This window comes from Odocoileus virginianus, unplaced genomic scaffold, assembly GCF_023699985.2.
Source record: "Odocoileus virginianus isolate 20LAN1187 ecotype Illinois unplaced genomic scaffold, Ovbor_1.2 Unplaced_Scaffold_2, whole genome shotgun sequence".
NCBI lineage: Eukaryota > Metazoa > Chordata > Mammalia > Artiodactyla > Cervidae > Odocoileus > Odocoileus virginianus.
Genome location: NW_027224264.1, coordinates 5,556,180 through 5,581,656, shown reverse-complemented (window position 1 = coordinate 5,581,656; position 25,477 = coordinate 5,556,180). Strand labels below are relative to the sequence as shown.

At 40.8% G+C, this 25,477-nt stretch overlaps 1 protein-coding gene across 2 annotated transcripts in view; it reads left to right on the top strand.

The window, feature by feature from the left end:
• Positions 1-4,376: 4,376 nt before the first annotated feature.
• The window catches only part of AIFM1 (apoptosis inducing factor mitochondria associated 1), a 28,766-nt gene continuing 7,665 nt past the window's right edge, over positions 4,377-25,477 (top strand). The window contains exons 1-9 of one of the 2 annotated variants that reach the window (XM_020889702.2): positions 4,377-4,670; positions 12,741-12,871; positions 15,861-15,960; positions 16,906-17,030; positions 17,150-17,280; positions 18,843-18,933; positions 23,366-23,450; positions 24,024-24,100; positions 25,000-25,108. In XM_020889702.2, coding sequence (XP_020745361.1) covers positions 4,565-4,670; positions 12,741-12,871; positions 15,861-15,960; positions 16,906-17,030; positions 17,150-17,280; positions 18,843-18,933; positions 23,366-23,450; positions 24,024-24,100; positions 25,000-25,108 — 955 coding nt within the window. In that variant the 5' untranslated portion in view covers positions 4,377-4,564. Of the gene's footprint in view, positions 4,671-11,416; positions 11,560-12,740; positions 12,872-15,860; positions 15,961-16,905; positions 17,031-17,149; positions 17,281-18,842; positions 18,934-23,365; positions 23,451-24,023; positions 24,101-24,999; positions 25,109-25,477 lie in introns of both variants that reach the window. The other variant, XM_020889701.2, reaches the window with a different exon arrangement.

Genomic DNA, 25,477 nt, shown 5'->3' with positions numbered 1-25,477 from the left:
TACAATAAAATGTGCCCGTTTACATTTCCTTTTAAGACTTTATCCCTCCTCCTGCATATGAAATATTCAGGTATTAATGACACATACCAAGAGCACCGACTTCCGAGTTATTTGCTAATGCCATCAAGGTCAGGGATCCCAGGAAGCACACGTGAGTTGCCATCTTACTTGGGTGTGAGGTTGAGCGGCAGAAGAGACAAACAGGACTAAATCCATTCCCACCATAAAGAAAACAATTCAGAGTATCAGTGACAGATCTGTAAGCAAATTGCAATGTGACTGCTCAGCCACTTCCACGTTACTCAAAATGGCTGGGAAAATGGAGTCTTCTAGTTAGTAAACTTTTTAAGTTGAGTTAGCAGATATATTTATAGCTAACTCTTTTAGCACATATGTGGGTCACCCATTTCTAAAACTCTAGATTATACTATTCAATGTTAAAACCATTTCGAGAAGGATTTAATCTTCATTGACTAATCCAAGGTCATCATTATGAATACCTATTATCATTGTATAGTGTGAATAGCAATCCTCATTGTATTTTGTTTTTGATTGGTTGATGTCTAAATAGCTTGCCAGATAATTCTCCTCTGTATTTGAAGCTAATGCTCCTGGTGATCATTATCTACAGAAGAGTAGCTATTTTAAAAAAGAGAGAGAGAGAGAACTATTAACTAAGTTTCCCAGGTGGTTAGTGGTAAAAGAATCCACCTGCCAATGCAGGAGATCTGGCATCCATCCCTGGGCATCCATACCCTGGAGAAAGAAATGGCAACCCATTCCAGTATTCTTGCCTGGAAAATCCCATGGACAGAAAAGCCTGGCAGGGTGCAGTCCATGGGGTCGCAAAAAGTCAGACACAACTGAGCACACATGCGCGCAAACACACACAAGTATATCCAGGAGGTAAGAGTGAAAGTAAGTTCTGCTCATTATACCCCTAATTAATGCTAACTTTCTGAGAGATATAAAAAATATTACATCCACATAAGATTATTTAGACTCATGCCTCCAGCAAAAACTTGTCACTGAGTCAGAGCTCTCATTATATTTGTAAGGTAGAAACATTGATTTCTGGGAATGTGGTATATCAAAATGGGCACATGCCCTAATAAAAAGTCTGTGAAGTGAGATTTTTGAGGAACTTTCACTCGTATTTTTGGAGTTACTCAATATGTGTACATTGTTCCCCCCCCCCCAAAAAAATGGTATTTTATTAAGAGGCCAAGAAAAGTACCTCATTGCACCTATTGCAAAAGTATTAATAACTAAGCTGTGCAATGCCTTTTAAAAGATAATTTTATTTATTTTTGGCTGTGCTGGGTCTTCCTTGCTGCCTGGGCTTTTCTCTAGTTGTGGTGAGTGGGGGCTACTCTCTAGTTGTGGTGCGCGGGCTTCTTATGGCTGTGGTTTCTCCTGTTGCAGAGCACCGCTCTAGGGCATGTGGGCTTCAGCAGTTGCAGCACAGGCTCAAAAGTCGTGCACACAACTTAGCTGCTCCCGGCCTGTGGGCTCTTCCTGGATCCGGGATCAAACCCCTGTCTTCTGCATTGATAGGCAGATTCTTTACCACTGAGCCCCCAGGGAAGCCCTGCACAATGTCCTTTTGTGTTAATGTTGCATCACTAAATGATTGTCTTTCAAATACACTCAATTGTTTTCAGAGGTACCTGATTGTCAAGATTTTGAGTGTTTTCCAAAGTTTCTTTCACCACCAGATAGGATTAACATTGTATTTAATCAACCGTTGTTCATTACTGACTTTTAGAAATAGTAATAAATGTCAATGTCTGCAAGGCCTTTTTTTTCATTTATTTTTATTAGTTGGAGGCTAATTACTTTACAATATTGTAGTGGTTTTTGCCATACATTGACATGAATCAGCCATGGATTTACATGTGTTCCCCATCCTGAACCCCCTTCCCACCTCCCTCCCCATCCCATCCCTCTGGGTCTTCCCAGTGCACCAGCCCTGAGCACTTGTCTCATGCATCCAACCTGGACTGGCTATCTGTTTCACACTTGATAATATACATGTTTCAATGCTGTTCTCTCAGATCATCCCACCCTCGCCTTCTCCCATAGAGTCCAAAAGTCTGCTCTATACACCTGTGTCTCTTTTTGTCTTGCATATAGGGTTATCGTTACCATCTTTCTAAATTCCATATATATGAATTAGTATACTGTATTGTTGTTTATCTTTCTGGCTTACTTCGTTCTGTATAATGGGCTCCAGTTTCATCCATCTCATTAGAACTGATTCAAATGTATTCTTTTTAATGGCTGAGTAATATTCCATGGTGTATATGTACCACAGCTTTCTTATCCATTCGTCTGCTGATGGACATCTAGGTTGCTTCCATGTCCTGGCTATTGTAAACAGTGCTGTGATGAACATTGGGGTACATGTGTGCAAGGCCTTTAAATATGAAATAAATAGAAATTTTTTTACCTTATTGGGGAATTGATATTTTCAATATTTATCCCCCTCAAACAGCCCTACTTTAAAAGTCAACTATTACCTGCACTTCTGGACATTAACCTATTCTTAATGAGGATGGGGACCCTGAATCATTTTCTCCCAATAAATATTGTTTCCTGGGTTAAACTTCCTAAAATGACGTTGTACTTTCATTCTCGATCCCTAATTCCACTAAAAATGATAATTTCATCACCTACAATATTAGGGCCAAACTTTTTTGCCTGTTTGAATCTGGCCCCACCACATTCACCTGTCCTTATTTACTTCCTAGTATGTACTCACTGCCACTGTCCCATGAAAATGTGGTGGGTTTTGTTTGTTTTATTCTTCCAAGCATTTTAAATGGCATGGTGCTTCCTCTAAGATACTTTACAAATATTAGTTCATTTAATCTTCACAACAACCCTATGGGATTGGTAGATGAGGAAAGTGAGGCATAAGTGACTTGCCCCAAGTGGCAGAGCCAGGATTCAAACCTGGAGCAGACTGGATCCAAATTTAATGATGCTTCACCACTGAAAATATTACTTTTGGTCCAAAGTATTCACCATCTGAAACATCATTCTGTCTCCTCCACTTTCTATGTTAATTTTACTATTCATTCTTCAAGACAGAGCTCAAGTAACACTTTTTACATGAAGTCCTTCCTTAGCTATTCCATCCTGTACTATTTTCTCTTGCTCTGGCACTACATCAGATGTTATTATTTAAATGACCAATATATCTCATCTCCCAACTAGACAGTGACCACTTCCTATACTTTTCATATCCCCCAGAGTTCCTTTCATGGCACAGTCCAAGTGGCAAATGCTCAATAAATACTTGTTAAATGAACATGTAACTCAAGGGGGTGGAGAGGGAGGCTCAAGAGGGAGGGGAGATATATATATATATATATATATATATATATATATATATATATAGTTGATTTAATTGTTGTACAGCAGAAACTAACAACATTGTAAAGCAATTATATTCCAATGTTATATTCATATAATAAATTTACTTTATTGTATGTATTATATTTCATTGTTATTTATAATATTTCATTATTAAATGCACTATATTATTTATATGGTAAAGCAATTATATTTCCAATTATATGCCAATTAAAAATATGTAACTCAAAACTTTGAAAAAGAGGTATGTTTTGCATACTGCCAAAAATATATTTTTACATTTGGTGGAGTCAAAACACCTATTTACACTCAGTCCCTCATCCTACTCCTCCCATAATTCTTAAAATCCCGCTTAGGATTTCTCTCACAGAAAGTCTGTGAAACACGAACTCTTTGCCAGCATCCTGCCCTCAAGCATGGAAGCCATAACAAGCAGGAGACTATCCGCAGCACCTGGGACAGCGTCTAAGACACAGAACTGCACAACGACAGATTTGGGAAAGAGAGCACGTAATGATTCGTCCTCCAGGAAACAAGGGCTGGGTGGGAAAGCGCCAGCAACTTGTAAAAGAAGGAAGTCCACTCCGAATCTGCATAGCCAGGTGCCCCGGCTGGACCTCCGCAAAGACTGGAAGTGGACTACCGTCAGAGAAACCGGAAGGCTTAGGACCTAGTATTATCAGTGGCTTAAACAGAAGAACAAACTGTGCTGGGGCCACGCTTTGTAAGGTGCCGTTACAGGTTCCCGCTATCGACACAGCGGCAGCAGCGGCCACCACCGCCCAGCAAAGCGGCTTCACCGGCCCCTCCTCAGACAGCTTTCTGAGCTCGCCTAGCGGAACGCAGTGCCCCCAGCCCTTGGAAACTTGCAAGCAACTCCGCCTGGGGTCTTGCCAAGTGTTCGGACAGCTAGGCGCCTGCGCCCAGCTCCTCCCCGTGCGGGCCAATCGCAATGCTGCGCGGAGCGCCACGCCTGCGCAGTAGGCCTCCGGCCGCGCTTCCCCTTCTCCAGCTCCGGCCGGCTTGGCTGGCCAATGCACACCCGGAGCTGGGAGGAGGAGTCTGCGTAGAGTGCGTGTGAAGAGAGCTGGGGGAGCGGGTCAGGGCCCAGGGTGTCTGACCCGTTGGTACGTGCGTAAGAAGAAAGGAGAGGAGGAGCAGGTCCAGGGGAGCGGTTGCCGAAATGTTCCGGTGTGTAGGCCTGGCAGCGGGTGCTTTGAAGCAGAAGCTGGCGCCCTTGGTGCGGACAGTGTACGTCCGAGGCCCGAAGCAGAGGAACCGGCTCCCAGGTGACTGACCCATCCCAGGCAACCCCCACCTTGAAGACCAAGGGCCTGGGTTCCACGGGCTCCCTGTGCCGCTCAGGGCTCCCCCACCCCACCCCCATCCCTGGGGAAAAAAAAAACTAAACACACTCACGATCGATCGTGTGAATTCCGAATTGGCGGGATCCAGACCGTGAGTTTCGCAAGCCGTGCCGACCTGACCTTCAAAGGATCTGAGCCCGGTAGTCGGCTTGAGGCCTCTTCCTGTGAGGGTTGGCAGTTCAGGGGTAACAGAAGAGCTGGCTGTCTTGTATTGCCCAGTGCCACCTCCCGGCCACCCCCAGTTCGCCTTTTTAGAGCAGTGAGGTCAAGTAGACTTTGTCATTTATCGATTTGTGAGACTTGAAGCAGGACACAAGCCCTGCGCCTCAGTTCTTCTGTAAATGAGCATATAACCTGCTTACCTTCCAAACCCCAGATGAGAGTCACAGGTTTGAGTCCCCTTGGGAAGCAGAAATAGTGCAATGCAAGTAAGAAGTCTGTCCGCTGTGCGCCAGCCACCGGAAAGAGTTGGCCCAGAATTCATTTGAGTTGAGTTGCCTGGTCAGTGTAATTCTTGATGGTCTCTAATGTTTCGAAGAAACAGTTTGCAGAACGCATTGTATTTGCCGCCCGCCCATGAACTTGTTTCAGCAAATTTTAGAGCTGGAAGGGATTTCATGGTAAAATTCAACCCGCTTATTTTATAGATAATAAACCGAGGTACAGAGAGGTGAAATTACTTGCTCAAGGTCATATACCTAATTAATAGGTAGAGCAGAGGATAGTTTGCCAGCCTCTAGGTCCTTAATACTCTTGCCCCAACTCCACACTGCTTCCTAAAGTTTGATCTCAAAAGGTTAAGGATAAATCTGGTTCCCCTTTAAGCTCATTGGGCATCGGATATCCTTGAATTTATCTAAACCTGTCTTGAACCTGCCAATTTTCAACCTGCACAACTTCAAGGGGGTGAAGAATTATCCACCAGTAGAAGGTGCTTGGTTTTGTTGGTTTATTTTTTTTTCATCAGTAATCTTTGAATGGTCACCCAAGGATATTCACATTAGCAGTGTCAGTATAGAACTGCCTTGAGGCCTTTTCAACATGGAACTGCTTGCTGGGTGCTTTTTAAAAAGTGGAAAATATTTCCCTTAGATTGTGAGAGTCTTTATAACTGTACATTTGAATAGTTTTTCCAGTTGCTATCCCTCAAGAAAATGTTTCCTGATGGGTGTACCTGAGGTATGTCCCAAGGAGTGTTGCTCTTGAAACTTAAAACACTTCTGCCTTAACAGAGGTTTGAAAAACTAGATTAGGTTTGAAAAACTAACATCCTGTCTATGATGTCATCTGTATGGGTTTTGTGCGTTGAATTGAGGATGCTGTAGGTAAGTTGGACAGAAATTTAGGTAAACTGACGATTTTCATCCACACTGGGCTTTCAAACTGTGTACTTATTTTGCCTAAAAGTCACAACTTTTGCCAATATTCTGAAGTCTGAACAAACGTTCTCATCAATTAAGTGTGGATTTGCAAAGGTGAATTGATTTAAGAGACGTTTGAGATGGTTGGTGATATTAGAACTACTGAGGAATACTCACTAAAAGTGTTCTTTTCCATTGCATGACTTTGTTTTAAGGCAGTCTGCTGTAGAGTATATTCTGACTTCTTGACAGATCCATCCTTTTCTTTGTATACAGTTATTTGCCCTTTGGCCAAGCACCAGAGGATAACCTTATTGTCTTTAGCAATGGGTGGGGGTGGGGTTACAATTTCAAAAAGAAATGATTCTGTCGTTTTAGGAATTAACCTTGTTTTGTGGCTTAATGACTAATTGCTCTTAATCTGAATTCTTTTGGCCATAGTAGCGTTTACCGTATGTTTTTACATAGATCTGGGAGAGGCATGTTTGTAGATAGGCCATCTCCCCTTCCTGTTTTCCCCTCCCTCCTCACTAGTTCTTTGCCAGGATTATAGCAAACTTTAAACCTACCTTAGTATACTAACACATATATATGGAATTTAGAAAGATGGTAACGATAACCCTATATGCAAAAAAAGAAAAAGAGACTCAGATGTATAGAACAGACTTGTGGACTCTGTGGGAGAAGGCGAGGGTGGGATGTTTCAAGAGAACAGCATCGAAACATGTATATCTAGGGTGAAACAGATCACCAACCCAGGTTGGATGCACGAGACAAGTGCTCGGGCCTGGTGCACTGGGAAGACCCAGAGGGATGGGGTGGAGAGGGAGGTGGGAGGGGGGATCGGGATGGGGAATACATGTAGATCCATGGCTAATTCATTTCAATGTATGACAAAAAACACTGCAATGTTGTAAAGTAATTAGCCTCCAACTAATAAAAATAAATGGAAAAAAAAAATAAAGAGGACTTAGAACTTCACAAAAAAAAGAAACCTACCTTGGAACATGTCATCCATATCTGTCACTATTGTCCAGTTCATTTGCATTATATGTTGCCCTGTGCCTTAAAACGATCATTGCTACTCTCTGGTTATTTACTATATTTGGACGCTCTGCCTCTTTCCAGAAATGATTGAAGGTAATTTATAGTAACCACTTTGTGTCAGCATTCATAATTGAGGAGCATATGGGTTAGGTAGGTAATAGATGTTTTCTGTTATATAGTTTTTTATTTGGTTATCAAACATTGTGCTATCGATATGGTCAAACTCATCACTGACCCGGGATCCGGACCTGAGGGTCAAATGTTTGAACATTTTGCTCTGTTCAGAACACTTTCCACCCTCTTAAAAAAGAAACTGTATTCCTTGTGGGCAATGATCCAGACTTCCTGGACGCTGCCAAATGATACTTTGTTGAAGCCTAGAAGACAAGCCTTTACCCACTCTTTTTGCTGAGACAGAACTTTCCTGAAGAAAATTTTAGCAAGTCAACCTTTTCTTCTAGACATTTGCTACTATTTTAAGGGAGTTTCTGTATATTGCAACTTTCATGTTTCCAAAACTTGCCTGGTCGAATAAGTTAAAGTGTAGGGCCAACCCCAGCTGTACCAAATGAGAATCTTTGAAAGAGAGCCGTGGGAATTTATATTTAACAAGGCTGCTGATATAATTCGAATGATCAGGCAAGTTTGGAAACTGCTATTCTGAGTGAATAATGACTCCCTTTTGTTCCACTGACCTAAGGATTAAAAAGCCAAACTGAGCGACCTTGAATCTCTTGTGATTTGTGTCAAGCCCATTTTTCTGATACTCAGAATAGTTATCGCCATTCTCCCCTCCTAAACTGTACACTACTCAAGGACAGGAATTGTGTCACATTTAGTTTTGTGTCCTCAGCATTTTGTACAGTCTGGTACATGGTAAATTCTCAGTGACTGAGCCCTAGTACTGTGAAGGACTTCACTTTGCAGAATAGAGTTAGATTTTTGTGTGTGTCATCAAAATCATTTTTCTTCTGGTGCCTTTCCTCAGAGTGTTTCACACAAGAGGCATTTAGCTGCAATGGACAGATTACCTAGGCTTGTCTGATCCTGTGTTTTAGACATGTCAGAAGAATAAGTTTGATGTTCAGAAAACAAGATTCAAGAGCATATTAGACCTCCCAACCACTTGAAATTTCTGGGTGCCTCAATTGTATGGATGTATTTGTGGAAAAGGGCTTCTGGGTGTATGGAAAAATAGGAGATTATGAAACCTACAGCAGTGAATTTGTGATTTAGGTACTATTCTAATGCTAGCCTGTGGTATTCAAAACTTCTTTGCAAAAATTTCTTCAAAATGTTCAGTCCTTATCAGTAGAACTGGGATGAATTTCTATTTCTTTATTTTATTCATTAATTCATGAAATATTTATTGAGCAAACTCCTACAGGAATTGAATCCTTGCATGATATAATGAATATAGACAATAATATTGTATTATAATATCAGACTTGCTAAGAAACTAGATCTTAATTATTCCAACAACTCCAAAGAAATGATAATTATATGACATGGTAGAGGTTCTAATTATCGCAAAAATGGCAATCATATTATTATGTATAAATGATCAGTTTAAAAAAAAATCATAAGTGTGAGGAAGAAAGCTCTACTTTGGTACATGTGGTCTAACTACAGAAAATCTAAAATAAGTAGATTGGTGCAATGAGAAGTCAAGGGGTAAGGGGGCTTTCCCACATTAGTAAGACAAGTGAAAAGGCATGTTTCAGTCTTTATGTAAGATTTCCTAAAACTGAGGCTGTGGTCGGCACGGTGTGGGAATAATTTTATAGGTAAAAGAAAATTGGAGGGAAATATGAACATCCATACCATATTATCATCTTTTACAAAATTAAAGTCACTAGATATGTAAAAAGTTGGTTTGTTAATGACTGTATTGTGTTATATTTCTTTTCAAGCAATAGTGTAAATGTAAACCCATTTCCTTTTTTAAAAGTCAGTTTGCTTTTAAATGTCTTTTTTTTGCAAATTGAGGCAAAAACTGCTGAACTTAAATTATTATATTAAAACAAAGTTGTTATGGTTTTTAGATTTAGGATCTTCTAGAGGAATAAATGGAATTTTAAAAACATTTATTTTTGGTTAAAAAAAAACTTGGGACAGAGGTAAGAGACAACTACATTCATTGTACTATATCTAACCATGTGGAACTTTTTCTACCCAGTTTCATTTTCTAAGCTCTGAGATTTGTCAGTTTCTATTTCTGATGCTTCATCATTTTTATGGACTTATGAACAAAGCTTGCCCAGATTGAGATAAGTTTCTCAACCCTTGCCCATGTTTTTATTTTCATGATTTGTTGTTGTTCGCAAATATAAGCCATTTAACTTTATTCAGTGATGAAAGACTCTAAAACAGGTAAGAAATAAGAACAGTAGAGAAAAATACATTTCCAGTTCTAAGAATATAGATCCATAGTTTCTTATCTCTAATTTAGAAATAAAAATAGGACTAAAAAATCAAATTTTTGGAACTCATTTGTCAAGTTTTTGTAACCTGAACTGGAGAGAAGTTAACTTAGAATCTTTTGTTTATTCTCTTCATTGTGATCGGTCATAGAAACATTAATGCGTGTGACTGGGTTGCTGCCGCTTATTGTGCTGAGTGTTACTATATGGTATATGCATTATATACTTCCCACCTAATAATTCTAAGCTCTGGGATGCCCATGTTCCCAAGGATTTCAGGTAAGAGAATGCAGCTGTGTTTTGGACATGTTTGTATCCCTCTGAGCCCTGTAATTGTGAAAGCTGTGGAAAAGCTCTCTATTTTTAATTTCTACAAGTACATATAGACCAGCTACTGGCGCTCTTGTGTTTGTCTTTTAAAGCTTGGTCAGATCAGAACATACCTATTTGCCTCTAGACCAGTGATTCTCGAAGTGTAGACTGGCAGCATCAGTATCACCTCGGAACTCATTAGAAATGCAATTTCTTGAGCCCTATCCCAGATCCTCCAGCTCAGAGACTCTGGGGTGGGGGTGGTGTAGGTCTGGCCTTCCATGCTTTAATAAACCCTCTGGGGGACTCTGATGCCCACTCAAGTTTTAGAACCAGTGCTCTAGATCAGGATTGGCAAACTACGGCCCACAGGCCAAACCCACGTACTTTCCTATGCCCCTTGAGCTAAAATTGGTTTTTACATTTTTAAGATGGCTCAAAAAATTTTTTAATAGACGATTTTTTGAAAATTATTTGAAATTCACATTTCACTGTCTGCTAACAAAGTTTTGTTGGGACACAATCACACCCATTCATTTTTATGTTGTGGTTGCTTTGGCACAACATCAGCAGGATTAAGTAGTTACAGCAGAGACTGTGTGGCCTTCAAAGCTGAAAAGATTTTCTATCTGGTTCTTTACAGAAAAAATTTGCAAAGCCCTGTTCTAGGTCAGTAGTCAACATGAAGACTGTCAGAAGCAGGGAAGGTGCTGGGACCTTCTTCCTTCATTTGAAAATGCCAGCATCCTCCTGGAGAAAGAAGTCTATGAAACTCTGACATTTCCATGTGTGAGCGTTGTTATGATCCTCAGATTCTTAATAGCCATTCCGAGTTTCTACATCAACATAATCTTTGTATTATTTTGGAGGACTAAGAGCCAAGTAGTCAGAGGATATTTTGAATTTTGTCATTCTAAAAAATATAATCCAAAATTCTTCAGTTCTTTGGGGGAGATAAATTCACCTAATTTTTTTTCCTGGTTTTCTTCTGGGATTTAGCATTTCTGTCTTCCAGGACACATTACCTTTCACGCAAGGCTAAACTCTATTCTGGTTAGAGTGTGTTGCTGGAGTCTATTTGTGCAAGGTTTGAGCCAGCCATTTAAATTACTCCTTAAGTGATTGTTAGAGTGTCCCAGGTAGCCTGTAGTTAACTTGTTATATCTGTCTATTCAGTCATCTCTCCGTGTTTGCTTCATTTATGGTGAAGATATGAAGAGAGAAGTATTGGATGAACTGCCCGTGTTTTTCATTACCTTTTCTGGAAGCTATAAATTCCTCCCTGGACAGCATTAAATTATACTTGTAAAACTCCAACAACTTTAGAGTGTACATTCTGATATCTGTTGTATTTGTGTGTACAGTTTTAAGTTTTTTTTCCCTTTGGTCATTTGACAGTGAATATGACACAGCCCAATGTGCATTTAAGTCTTTACTTGTGCAATGCATTGACGTTTAGTCATAAACATGTATTAACTATTTTATTTTTGTATGTGTGTGTGTCTTAATAAATTGTGTTCCTTAGGCAACTTGTTCCAGCGATGGCATGTTCCTCTAGAACTCCAGATGACAAGACAAATGGCTAGCTCTGGTCCATCAGGGGGCAAAATCGATAATTCTGTATTAGTCCTTATTGTGGGCTTATCAACAATAGGAGCTGGTGCATATGTAAGTAGAAAAGCAGCTCGTGTAAAGAAGCTGCCAAACAGCTCCCATTAATAGACTCAGTACTACTCTGCTTTAAGACTTACAACTAATTCCCCTTTCTCTTTTTGGAAGAATTTCCAAAGAGCCTTCTTTAGAGTGCCTATTGTCTAATAGTCTGTGAGAACCAATTTGGGAATGACTGAAATTTAATCTCTCGTTGATGATCTTTGCTCTTTGCACTTGTCTTTTTACTCTTTACTTGAAAGCTTCTGCGTTTCCTTAGATTTGACTAATCTATGGAATTGTACATTTTCTTTTGGATATAATGCACTAACCTATGAATAAGGTCAAAATTCATTGCAGCTCCTTAGCACAATATTTGATTTCGACCCATTTGCCAAATATTGTATTTTTCCTTGGCTTGGGATGATAAACAATTAAAAACAATAACCTTCAGTTCAGCATTCCTGAAAGGAAAACTTATCCAGGAACCTCATCCAAAGACTAAATTATAGAAGTAGGTCTAGTATCTCCAGGTTTAGGATGGAGTTTGTGTGAGGTGAGAAATGTGCTTTAAACTGTTATGTAGTATTACCACAATAATATCCCCTTAAATGAACTGTGATCAGCTTAGCTGGTGACAGAGGAATTATTCTGTGGGCATTTTTTTTTAACTTGGCAGAGTTTACTGTGACTAAGCAGATCAGTCTAAAGCTGGATCATGTAAGGTTGAGTGAACCAACTTAGATAACACCTAGTAACGCCCTTGATTGAAGGAAACTGTTTATTTTACTTATTGAGAGCAAATGGTTGGACATTACAATTTTAGTTCTTTCTACATTGGTAAGAGGGTGAACTTATCTTTGTTACTCAATCACTGTGTTAAAAAGGGGGGGGGACATGAAAATTATTTGAAGTCACTTAGATGATCATTCTCTGACCTAACTCCAAATACACAAGGAAAGTAGATAGCTCTTGCCAGCTGTGAGTTGAATCAGAGTGAAAACTAGGTGAGCTCTATCTGGTGACAGACTTTGAGGAAATACACATTCTCCTCCAATCCTGGAACAGCACTTGTTTTTCTTTTTTAGCACAGGGTAACCAAAAACACTTCCCTGCCTTTATATTGAATGTTTTTGATTAATACTTAGTGCTTTTTCTATTTCCCTTTGTTTCTTTCTTGGCCTTATCTTTACCTACAGTTGTGCAGTGTCATCACCTAGGACCCCCTTCTAGATCACTAGCGTCTACAGGTGCTTCTGGGAAAGATGGCAGCAGCCTAGTATACTTCTTAATTGTAGGAGCAACAGTCACTGGGGCAGGAGTTTATTATGTAAGATACTTACACTCAAATGTATTTTGGGGGTAGGGTGGGTGAGACCATGGCACTAATGAAAACTTGATCCATTAGAACATGATGAAACATTCACGGCATGTGCTTTCTAGGTATTTATTAAAGGGACATTGTCAGTCACTAGGGAGTCCTTAAATCTCATTCTTCAAACTGTTAAAGTCTTACCGGAAATATCTAAAGCCATACATTTAATGATTGCTATAAATCCTCATCATCAACCCTGTCTTTGAAACTTTTGTCAATTTCATAATTCTTTTTTTATGATGCAAAATTATATTGTGCTTTAGTGCTGCATACCTAACAAGATAGCCTCAAAGAGTAAACATTGAGTAAGCAAGTAAAGGTGACTTAACACCATCCATTTTGAATTATTTTAGGTAAAATATAATTTCTGTGTTTTGTGGGAAACAGTAAATTAACCCTACTTTTATTGTGAAAGGGCATTTTATTGAATGCTTCTGAGGAGGTCCAAAAAGCCATAGAAATTGCAGTGTTCTCCACACTCACCCCCAGCCTCTATTTCAACTGAATTCATTTGGCAGTGTCCCTTTTGTAATCTGTAATTTGGTCAAACTAGTGGCTGAAGTAGTATAAGCTAATGCATTTGTGTCAACTGCTTTCTTAAATGCCTCTCTTTCATTATTTAGATACTACCCCCTAAACCTTAACTTTTCCATTTCATAGCTCTCTCAACTTTTCCCATCAGTTCCACCCCATTCATTCAGAAATAGATTTAAATTGTTCGTATCTGGTATGTTTGTAACATTTGAAACCCATTAAACCTCTGGTTCATGTTGCTGCACCAGAGTTGGATGGCCTGCACAGAGCTGGCCAGGCAGATCTCTTAATGCCAGGCCACAGGACAGGGCCACTCATACTGTTGCTTCCTCTTGTCTTAGAAATGTCTGTGAAGCACAAGTTCCTCTCAAGCCATTCAGTTAAATGCCTCATTGCCCTCTGTGTTTATCCAACACTGGTAATAATAAAAACTGCTGTATTATGGTGGTTTTAGGTTAAATGATAAGCTTTTGTCTACCTGCAACTTATCAAACTATTGTGTTTTGTTTTAGATTACATTTTAAATCATTTAAAACATGATCTGAGGTGACTTAGATTTGTCAGTGAGCAGAGGAGCCTGGTGAGCTACATACAATCCATGGGGTTGCAAAAAGGCGGACACTGCTGAGCGTGCACGTGCGCACACACACACATGCACAGAGCGAAAGTGGCCTTCAGAGTATTTAATGAGATTTAGTATTTGAGCCATTGTTCAACTGATAGGACCACATTGCCTCACTCAGAAAATGAACTGTTACCTTTCATATTCCTTCAACTGGAATAGATGGCATTATATTCATCTGTTTAGAACAGTTGTCTGCTAACGTATTTCAGAATTTTGTAGTTTTTTTGTCACCTGACATGTATTCATGTCACCGACTGGAAATCTGCAGACTGGGGAGACAGAGACACTTGGGGGAAAAGTTAATTTTTATTTAGTAGGTCTGTAACTTATTTTTATATCAGAACATTTACTTAAAAGCTAAATATATGACAAACCTCTTTCTTGTTCTTTCCCCAGTAAACCTCAAGGTATTTCTTGGTCTCCTCTTCCCCGATGTGTGAAGCCAATAGGTGTGAGAGGGCCTAGGCTATTATTGGATATCTGTCTCAGTGTGAACATGACCCAAGTTTATTTCTCTGTTCACTCACAGTGACCAGCTTAAGCCATCTTTTTAGGTAGAAATCCCTTTCTTAAAATAAATATTTTTTTAAGGAATGAGTAAATGCTGGACTTGAATATAATATTTGCTGCCAAGATTAAAAAAAGAACTCTTCCTGAAATTAGTGTTACTTGAATTCAGTTTATGAACTTGATGAATTTAGTGGTAAATTCAAGGAATAACCATTATCTTTTAACATACAGCACTTAATTTTCTAATCCATTCATATTGTATATTAGATGTTTCCAGGCTGATAAATGTCAAGTGCAAATCTGAGATTTCAGATTCCTTAATGCAGTACATTGCCTAGTGGGTTGCTCTGTAAGGGGCTCATATTATTCTTTTTTTTTTTATATTATTCTTAAAACATATTTTATGCTACTTCCTCTGATTACCCTTACTTTTTCCTCCAGTTAATTAATAATGTGGGATTTCAGCTGACATATGGTCACTTAAATTCCTGTCTTGTTGACCCTGTGGGGTACAAAAAGAGCAAAAGTGTTATCATGAAAACAAGTTGTTCTTGCCTACTGTTTTTTAAAAAGATCTTCAATAAATTCTGATGCTGAATTAAAAAAAGAAAACTATTCAAAAAAGAGCTCTTCAATTTGAAAGGATAGAGAAGATAGTATATTTTAAATACAATGGTTGTTTAAGTGAGATGTTTGCCCATTAAGTATCTGAGTGTCATTAAAGAATAGGCCTTTGAGGGAAAGATGGGTTATTCTATGAGACAGGCATACTGGTGGTCATGCTTCAGGGTGTTATCTAAGTCCTGTGATACTTAGATAACCTGGGACATCTTCCAAGAGAACTTATGGCCCAGCTTCCTACCCAGGACCCTATAGATTGGTTTCACAGCTAGTATCCAGCAGAGTCCAAAACCTCTTTTATAAAGTTTAGCTCTTCCTAGCACTTTATTCTTCCAATATAAAGTATTTTTCTTTTTTCTTCAGCTGTACCTTCAGAATTAAACATGAGGAAAATTCTTGACATAGAGCTTAAGGAAATCTGAAACTGGAACATTTTCATCTGCTTACCTGTATTCTTTCCACACCAAGTGTGTACACACTAAATATTTTTTTATTTCTTAAGAAAATATTTTTGCCTTAGTGATTCTAACACAGAAGAACTAACTTCGTATAGACAAAAGCTTCTCATTTAATTGAAAGATAATGAATGTTACTTATGATGTGTGCTAGCTAGCTGTATGATGAAATAAATTTTCTCCATGTTTGGGTCTACAGGCCTACAAGACAATAAAAGATGACAAAAAAAGATACAATGAAAGAATTTCAGGGTTAGGGCTGACACCAGAAGAGAAACAGAAAAGAGCCACATCTTCTGGTGAGTATGATTTGAGACTTAATATATAAAGCGAAAGTTATAGACAATTTGCTGTGCTTTGCAGGTATCTCTTTGACATGATGATACTGTGAGATTGTAAACTTCCAGAAACTATGATATTACAAGTGTTTGACTGTAATTTAGATTAGAGTATAAACTTATTGATTAGTGATTGGTTGTTTTTCTTTATATTAAACTCTTAAAAGGCAAGCTTTAAATTAAAAAAATGCAAGCTTGGCAAAGATACTTATTGGAAAAGAGATGAAAGCCTTTTTTCCCCCAGTGAGGATATTCTTTTGGTCTGTTTTGTTCCCCTTGTGAGCCTTTGGAGTTCGGAGTTGTTCAAGATGTGTTTGTTTGCCTAAAGCATATAGTGCTAGCCATCATTTCCATCCCACACTCCTGGCTTGATTTCTCAGGGATGTTTTAATCCTTTAATAAACCCCACAACTCCAGGTAGGCCCATTTCTATCGCTTTCTGCCATAACACCTCCTTATTCTTGAACATTGTTTACTAATCCCCAGTTGATCTGCTCAGTTTTCCCCCATTATTACTAACAAAAGGTGAAACTGAACTTGATATTTTCCTGTTGGCCATTAAGAAATTAAATGGGCAGGGCAGAAGCCTTCTAATATGTACTTTCTAGTATATTTGAGAAATAGCTAAACATTGAAGCTAGGTTCTAGTTCTGAGAGGCTTAGTGAGTCAGTGTCATTGGCCACATCATTCACCTCTTTTTGAGTATCCTTCACTTATCACGGGGACGCTTCCTTTTCCTGTCGTTTCAGAAGATGTGACGTTTGTTAAGATTAATGTAGTTGCAGTGTTTTGCTAGCTTTTTATATAAAGGATTGAGTCAAGTTCAAGGTGATTTTTTTAAAGTAGTGGCAAGGAGTCATCTGAGACTTAAAAAATATTCACCTTGTCTGATCTTTTGCTTATAGCTCTGGAAGGAGAGCCAGAACCCCAAGTTAGGATACCAAGTCACGTTCCATTCCTGCTCATTGGTGGAGGCACTGCTGCTTTTGCTGCAGCCAGATCCATCCGGGCTCGGGATCCTGGAGCCAGGGTAAGGCACACGCTTGACATGGAAGGTGTGGTCCACGAGCACTTAGCCAACGTGAGCACTTTGACATTTGCCTCTTAAACAACTTGGCTGTGATAAGTATCATTATTTTGTGTCCAAAGGTACTGATTGTATCTGAAGATCCTGAGCTGCCTTACATGAGACCTCCTCTTTCAAAAGAACTGTGGTTTTCAGATGACCCGAATGTCACAAAGACACTGCGATTCAAACAATGGAATGGAAAAGAGCGAAGGTCTGTTCACTTATGTAAAATGGGCTCAACCAGCAACTTCAGCTGGTTGCACTGTCTCTTCAGCACAGATAATAGGACAGGATTTAGCAGAAACTGCACACAGCACATAAGACAGGTGACTTGGCAGCACTCCGGAGTCCACTGCAGTACACGCTTAGAGCGCGTGTACAGCTTAGAGTGAACATCAGGCTGTAGTGGCAAGAGTCCTGGATTCTGTTAACCAGTGCTACCAATAGCTGAAGTTATAATGTTGGCCTCTGAAGTACTAATGCCCCTGTTCCCAGAACCTTGTATCAGACTTTGAAGAGCAGCTCAGCCTGTGTTGTCACATCCTCAAACTTGCCTAGGCATGTCCCATAAAAGCAGAACAAAAGACACTGTTCTATGGCACTTTCTTTGACGCCCCAGGAAACATTCAGAATTGCAGGGATACAGTGGGAACACTAAGGAAGAAACTTGTTATTAAAATCTTTGCATGAAAACCACTACAATATTGTAAAGTAATTAGCCTCCAACTAATAAAAATAAATGAAAAAAAAAATCTTTGCATGAGAGACTTAGGAATCCAGGTCAAGAAGCCCTTTCCTTTAAAAGGCTCCTTGGATCTCCTGAGTCCAGTACCATGTTCTTGGGTATCAGTTTTTTTCCTCGTTAGTGGATCCCTTTGACACTGGACTAAATTTTAGAAATCTACCTGCCTCCCTCACTCGTATCATGTCCTGTTATCAAGCAGGATGCATACTTCCAATTATGTGTGTATGCTTAATCACTTAGTTGTGTCGAACTCTTTGCATCCCTTGGACTAAAACAGTCTCCTCTGTCCATGGTATTCTCCAGGCAAGAATACTGGAGTGGGTTGCCATTTTCTCCTCTAGGGGATCTTCTTGACCCAGGGATCGAACCCACGTCTCCTGCATCTCCTGCATTGGCCAGTGGATTCTTTACCACTGAGCCACCTGGGAAGCCCTTCAATTAGGTTGTTGTGCTCAGTCGCATCTGACTGTGCGATCCCACAAACTATAGCCTCCCCCAGGCTCCTCTGCCCATGGAGTTTTCCAGGTTACCCATCCCATAATTAATCCCTCATAGACAGTATCTACTGTTTGGGATGAGATCATCTCAGGAGCTAGACCAAGTTGTCCAGTGATCAGTGCCATCCTGGACAGCTTGTGTGGGTGGATGTGAGTACCAGTTCCTCGGCCACTCCTCTAGTCCTGACTTTGAAAGGAACCTAAATGCAGAGCACAATTTCTCAACCTCGGCACTGTTGACATTGAGGGTTGGATAATTTTTTGCTTTAGGGGTCTGTTCTGCGTAGTGTTGGATGTTTCACAGCATCCCTGGCTTCTACCCGCTAGATACCAGAACCATCCCTCCTGCAAAGCTGTTGGAGCCAAGAATGTATCCAGATTGTTCCCATGCCCAAGATTTAGTGCCCTTGGACACCTGCTTGAGAAAATATTCCTGAAAGCTTTCCTTGGTGGAACCAATTTTTCTGAACCTCTGGGGGAACTTGATAACCATTCCACGTCCATAAAACTTTCTCCCTTTTCTCTATACAGCATATATTTCCAGCCACCTTCTTTTTACGTCTCTGCTCAGGACCTGCCTCACGTTGAAAATGGTGGTGTGGCCGTCCTCACTGGAAAGAAGGTGAGCTAGTAGGTTGCTTTCTTAGTCAAGCTCCACCTATGTGCACACAAGGGCAGCAAGGATGGTGACTTGCATTCCCACTACCACTTCCATCTGTCTGTCACTGTAGTTCATCAAAGAAAGAGCAAGTCATTTTAAGGTTTAATATTGCCAGTCTGTACTAATTAGTGTGTCTCCCTGGGGAAAGCACTGTCTCTAGCCTAGAGTAGCAGGCTAACTAAACCTTCCCAGGGAAGTCAGATCACTGGGGACCATGACTCTGAGGCTGTTCCTTCTTCTGATTGGCTCCTCTGCCTTTCCTCCTGTTTTTCCACACTAACATTTCTTTGGGGTTATTGATGACAGGAGATTGGCAAATGTATATTATTCAGGATAGTAAAAATAATTCAGTCATGACATCAGCATGGAAAATATTGTTGGACTTTACAAAGGTGAGTGCCTGAATACAGGGGTGGGCAGTGACTGGAGGGCATTTAGGGTTCAGGGAGGGTTTTGTTTGCTTGTATTTGGTTTTGTGTTTGTTAACAGGAGGGAGGTCTAGAGTGTGTCTGTAAACTACTGGCAACATTCCAGTAGAGAGTTAAGGGCTATCAGAAGGAGCAAGGCCCAGAAGAGGTGGGATCCAAAGCTTGAGTGGAGGCACTGACCTTTGATAAGGACAGGTTCATTTCTCCTATACAGGGATGTTAAGTGGAGAAGATGGGTATGGTTGGTGGATAAGTTGCTAAGAAGACTTTATTAAGTATCCCCTATGTGTAGCACACAGGCCCTGCCTTCTAGGGGCTAACAGTATTAGGCAAAAATGTGAGCAGATAATCATAACATAGATTTAGAATAAGAAACAAATTCGGTATATTGTGGGAATTCCTGGGAAGTGTGCCCAGTATAATGATGGTTTCAGGAAAAGCTTCCTGGAGAAGGCAGTCTCCTTCTATAGAATGGGAAATATGATGGAATGAAGTAGCATTCACCAGATTAGAGAAAAGTGAAGAGCATTCAAGTGAAAAAGAATAACATAAGCAAAGGCACGAGGGGGTGAAAAAGCTTGTTTGGTGCAGGGAAACACAAGCAGCTCGGGACTGATAGAGCAGAAAGTTAAGGAGTGACAGGAGACAAGAAAGCAGGAAGTTAGGCAGGGGCCTGATGGTCGAGCTCTGTCATGTGAAAGATCTTGAGTTTTATGGCATTGGCCCTGAGGAGCTGTTGAGCTTTAAACAACAATATAAAGCAGTTGGGTTGAATTTTAAGTAATCACTCGGTTGGCTGTGAGGAGAATGGATTTCAGAGAAAGCAGACTAGAAAGAGACCATTTCAAAGACTTTTTAATAATCCACGTGAGCGATGGTGGGAGTCCACATAAGGGCAGTAGTGCTGCTGATTAAGAAGAAGTAAGCACAGTGTTAAAATGCTTTATGTGTGTTTAATTACATCACGTTATCCTTCACAATAATCTTATGAGGTGGGTACTAGTAATATTTCCATTTTACAGAGAAAGAAATGGAGATTTAAAAGAGGTGAAGTTTCTTGCTTGAGATTACATAGTTAATAAGTAGTAGAGGCAGAATTTGAGCCCCAGATCTCTCTGATTGGAGAATTCGGATTCTGGAGCCCAAGCTCTTAATACCATCATTGTATAGCTTCCTAACAGAAAGGTGATGAAGAGTAGGGAACAGACTGAAAGCATAAAGTCAAACTTGGTGGGGTGTGGTGGTGACCGATTGGAGGAAGAACATAGGAGAGGGGCGAAGATGACTTTCTGATTTTCATCTTGTGTGGTAGATGGTAATACACCCCCAGGTGAGAGAGACATTGCAAGAGGAAGACCTAGTTTAAGGGGGACATGACATTTCATCTTGGACTGTTAAGTATGAACTGGAATATCTGTGTGGATATGCCCTAAGGGTAGTGTTGGATACACGACTGTAATGTTCAGAGGAGGCTCAGATATGGATTGGGGAATCGTCCACATACGAGTCAGAATTGAGACCATGAGAGTAGGTGAGGCCCCCCCATGGAGAACTGAGGTAGTCATGTCAGAAGAGGAGTGAAGCAAAGATGGAGCCCTGCCGAACCCAAATTTCAGGAAACAGGCTTAAGAAAAAGTGTCCTAAAAGGAGACTAGGAAAGAAGTATTAAAAGGGCAGGATGAGGTGAGCCCAGGGCGGGGGCCAGGATTGGAGAGAGTTTCAAGAAGGAGGACGTGAGCCAGAGTATTACCACAGCAAAATAATCTGCTAACAAAGGAATTCTAAAATGACCCATTACATTTAGCTGTTCAGATATCATTGTGAAGTTAGAAAAGAGGAGAAACTACTCTTTCCGAAAGTTTAAATGACAAAATGGGGATGGCATTGGGCAACAGCTGGAAGAGGAATCAAAAGTGGGCCATTTAGGATGGGGCAGACTTAAACATGTCAGTGGGCTAAGGTAGAAGATGTCACAAGAGAGATGGGGGGTGGGGGGGAAGAGAGATGGGGGAATGAGCGGCTGACTAACAGGAGAGAGAGGAAGTGGTATAAGTCAGGCATAGAAACGAGACAGAAAGGCCACCTCATCCCAGTAACTGGAAGACAGGAAGTGAAGTCCGTATTCAGGGGTTAGGAGGTGGGAACCATTATGGGAAGCTGAGGAAGCTCACATCTAAGGGCTTCACTTGTGTTTGCAGTAAACTAGGATACCAGGTGGGTTACCTGAGAGGTTTGAGTCGAGGGGTTGGATTGAGGAGGGAGCTTACCCAGGACAAATCAAAGGTGGCTCTAGTAGCTACTCACCCATCCCATCTGTTTATATCATGGCCTCCTGGACAGCTTGACTCGGTGCACCTGTCACATGTTTCTAGCACTACCTGCCCTGTCCTTATTAGAGTGTTTCTCACGTTTGATTATAGTGCTTATTAAATTATCTGTCTTGGCTGCTGCACTCTGAAGGCAGCAAGGTATCTGTTTTTTCCAACATTGTGTCCCCAGCACTTAGCACAGCACTTGACATGTGAAAGTGCTATTCACTCAGTCATGTCTGACTCTTCGTGACACCATGACTATATAGCCAATCAGACTCTTCTGTCCTTGGAATTCTCCAGGCAAGAATACTGGAGTGGGTTGCCATTCTCTTTTCCAGGGGATCTTCCCGGCCCAGGGATCGAACCCACATCTCCCACATTGCAGACAGATTCCTTACCATCTGAGTCACCAGGGAAGCCTAACACATACTAGGTGTTTAATAAATATGTCTTGAATGAATGGTCTCACCGCTTGTAAGGAGCAGAGAGGAGCCAGAAACCCTAGTCTCCCTGACTGCAAAACTCAAGCTCTTAATCATAAGGAGCGGGGTGCATGGAAATGAAGGATGCTGGCAAGAGCAGGGTTTGAGAGATCTACCATTGGCCCAGATTAGATGGAATGGAACAGCCCACAGGGTAAATGGAGAAAATCAGCAGCAAGGAAAGGTGCCACCAGTGGGACTGAGAGAAAGCTGGAAGGATGGCAGACTGTGGCCAAAGAGTGAGATATTTGATGTGGAAGTTTATAAGAGAGGATTTGGATGTGGCTTAGAGGGAAAATGTGAGCCAGGTGCCAAGGACTTCAGTGACTGAGGGGTGACCAAGAGCAGGCCAGATAACACTTGAGTTGTAGGGGATATAGGTCAGTGTCCTCCAGAGGGGATGAGGGTGTGAAAGTAACTCGGAACCATCAGCAGCTATAATCCTCTCCTCGTGATGGGGAGGAGTGTGGGTGAGTGAGCAATCTGTACATATGAGCTGTCCTCTGCTGGTGGGGGGAGCTCAGGTTTAGTGAAAGCTAGAAATTGGGAGAAAGCATCCTTTAAGAATGTCAAGGATATGAGAGAGTTGTTAACAGAGAAGTAAGGGTCCCTGGACTTCCCTGGTGGTCCAGTGGCTAAGACTCCACACTCCCAATGCAAGGGGCCCGGGTTCAATCCCTGGTCAGGGAACTAGATCCTATATGCCACAACTAAGAGTTTGGAGGCCACAACTAGGACCCAGCACTGCCACTTTTTTTTTTAAAGAAGCGTTCCAAAGAGGCAGGAAGAAAAGTCTGTCCCTCTTCTCCATTCCCACAAATTGGGCATGAGCTTTGGGACACTAAGAACTTACTGTGATGTTGGCCACTTAAGAAATTATGACTCCTTGAAGAAACTGGTACCAGTGATTAGGTTTCTTAAGGATCACCTTAGGTCAAGAAGTAACTCTTCTCATTGGGCTGATGACTGCCAGGTACAGGGTTTTTTGGAGGGTGATGGAAGTGTTCCAGAATTATATAGTGATGATGGTCGCACAACTTGTGAATATACTAAAAACCCACTGAATTGTACACTTAAAAATGGTGAATTGTATGTTGTGTGAGTGATATCTCAATAAAAATTTTTAAAGTGAATTTATCCCTTTCTGTGTGTGTATGTTTGGCGGGACCAGGTAGTACAGCTGGATGTGAGAGGCAATGTGGCAAGACTTAATGATGGCTCTCAAATAACCTATGAAAAGTGCTTGATTGCAACAGGTGAGTACTTCTGGAGATAGCTTCATTCCCTGATAGAGCTCCCTCAAGTTTTAGTGTAAAGACATTACTAAGAAAACTGAAACCCAGACTCTGAAGTGGATGTCTTCCCTTGATGCAAAGCGTGGCTAGCTAACTACAAGCATCTGAGCAATAGCCCTTCTGGACAGTCCTTACTGTTCCCTCTGCTAAAGGCAGGGGTGGCTATTGAAAAGGATTGCCTTTTTTTCCCTTGCCCTTCTTCACCTTTGCCCTCTGCCCTGAAAGTGATATAACCTCATGGCTTCATTGCCACTTTCAACCGGAAATCAAGAGAGGGGTTTGAAGCAGTTGCTTCAACAAACATGACTGTGCTTTCTGGTGAATCCTCATGAAAACGTAGAAGAGAATGGGAGCAAAATAAAGGGAGGGTGGGCCCTTTGAAGAGAGACTCTCAAATCTGCTTTTCAAAGGAAATTGATAAAAGCCTGCTGCGGGGACGAGTGGGAAGAAAACAAAGCCTTGTAGCAAGTTGATGCTGCTGTTGGGCCAGCTCCTGCTTGTTGGGCTAAAGGGTTTTTCTCCTCTGATTTCCAGGAGGCACTCCAAGAAGTCTCTCTGCCATTGATAGGGCTGGAGCAGAGGTGAAGAGTAGAACAACACTTTTCAGAAAGGTAATTGTCAGCTTTAGTGCTTTTGTCGGTTTTGAAGAGGTAGCATAATCTTGTGGCCCCAAGTACCCACCTGGGAATTGGGAGATCCGGGTTCTATCTATGGCTCTTCTACAGACTTATTATCTGGCCTTGAGCAAATCACTTCCTCTCTCTGCACCTCAAATACCTCACTCAAGAGTTTTGAGCTCCTAGGTGAAAAATACATTTAGCGATTTTTATTGCTTGTTATAGTTCCTTCCGATTTCCCTTCCACAGTTGTTTTTTTTTTTTTCTGATGCATTTGAGTCATTGGAACTCCTTAGAGCCTCTTGGCATTTTTCACTACAAATGCTATTGTGGAGACTGGGGAGAAAAGTTAAGAGTACCTAAGTGAAAAAGAGGAAGGAGTTGCTTCTTAACACCATGTTCTACTTATGAAAACTGAAAAATTTCAGCTACTTCTATAGGTATTTGAAAAGATTTTTACTATCCTTTAAGTTCTTAATACAACAAGGTTTGTCAGCCTGGGCACTCTTGGCATTTTGGACTGGATAACTGTTTGTGGTGAGGGGCTGTCTTGTGCATTGTAGGGTGTTTAGCAGTGTCTGTGGACTCCACCCACTAGCTTCAAGTAGTACCTCCCCACCCTAACTGTGACAGCCAAAAATGTCACAAACATTGTCAGATGTTCCCTGGGAGAGAGGGGGCATGCCTGTCCCCAGTTGAGAGCTACTAATAGTGTTACATTGGAGAAAGAAATTTGCATCAATAAAATAGAAGCTGTAATTGAGCCACTTCATACAAGGAGAAGATTTTATGTGCAAATTACTGTTGTCAAAGATTTATCAGAAAATATTTCCTAGTATTATCATTGTATACCCCTTTGAGAAATCAATGGATAAACTGGTGTGATTCTACAGATCGAAGATTTTAGAACCTTAGAGAAGATTTCCCGGGAAGTCAAGTCGATTACGATTATTGGTGGGGGCTTTCTTGGTAGCGAACTGGCCTGTGCTCTTGGCAGAAAGGGTGAGTATTGGGGAGTGACCTCCATTTTCTTTCTCTGTTTTTTTTTCTTTTACTTTCTCTGGTTTTATAGCACATGCTTTTCATAGATGCATTTGCTAGCATCAGTAGAAAGGGGTCAATTAAGGTTTACGTGATGAAAAACTAATCACGGAGCTTAGGTCTGATGTGGGTCACCTTAGTGATTGAAAGGCTGTCATCCAAGCAGCTGAGCAGTGCCACTTTCTTTCCTTTCCTCTCACCTCTAGGCCAGAACTCCTTAGAAATAAAATATTAAGGAAAGTGAGTTTTTAAGATGGTAGGGGCAATGTAGACTAAAGAACTGCATGTATCTTTGAACTGCTGCTCCCCGTAAAAGTCAAAGACTTCTTT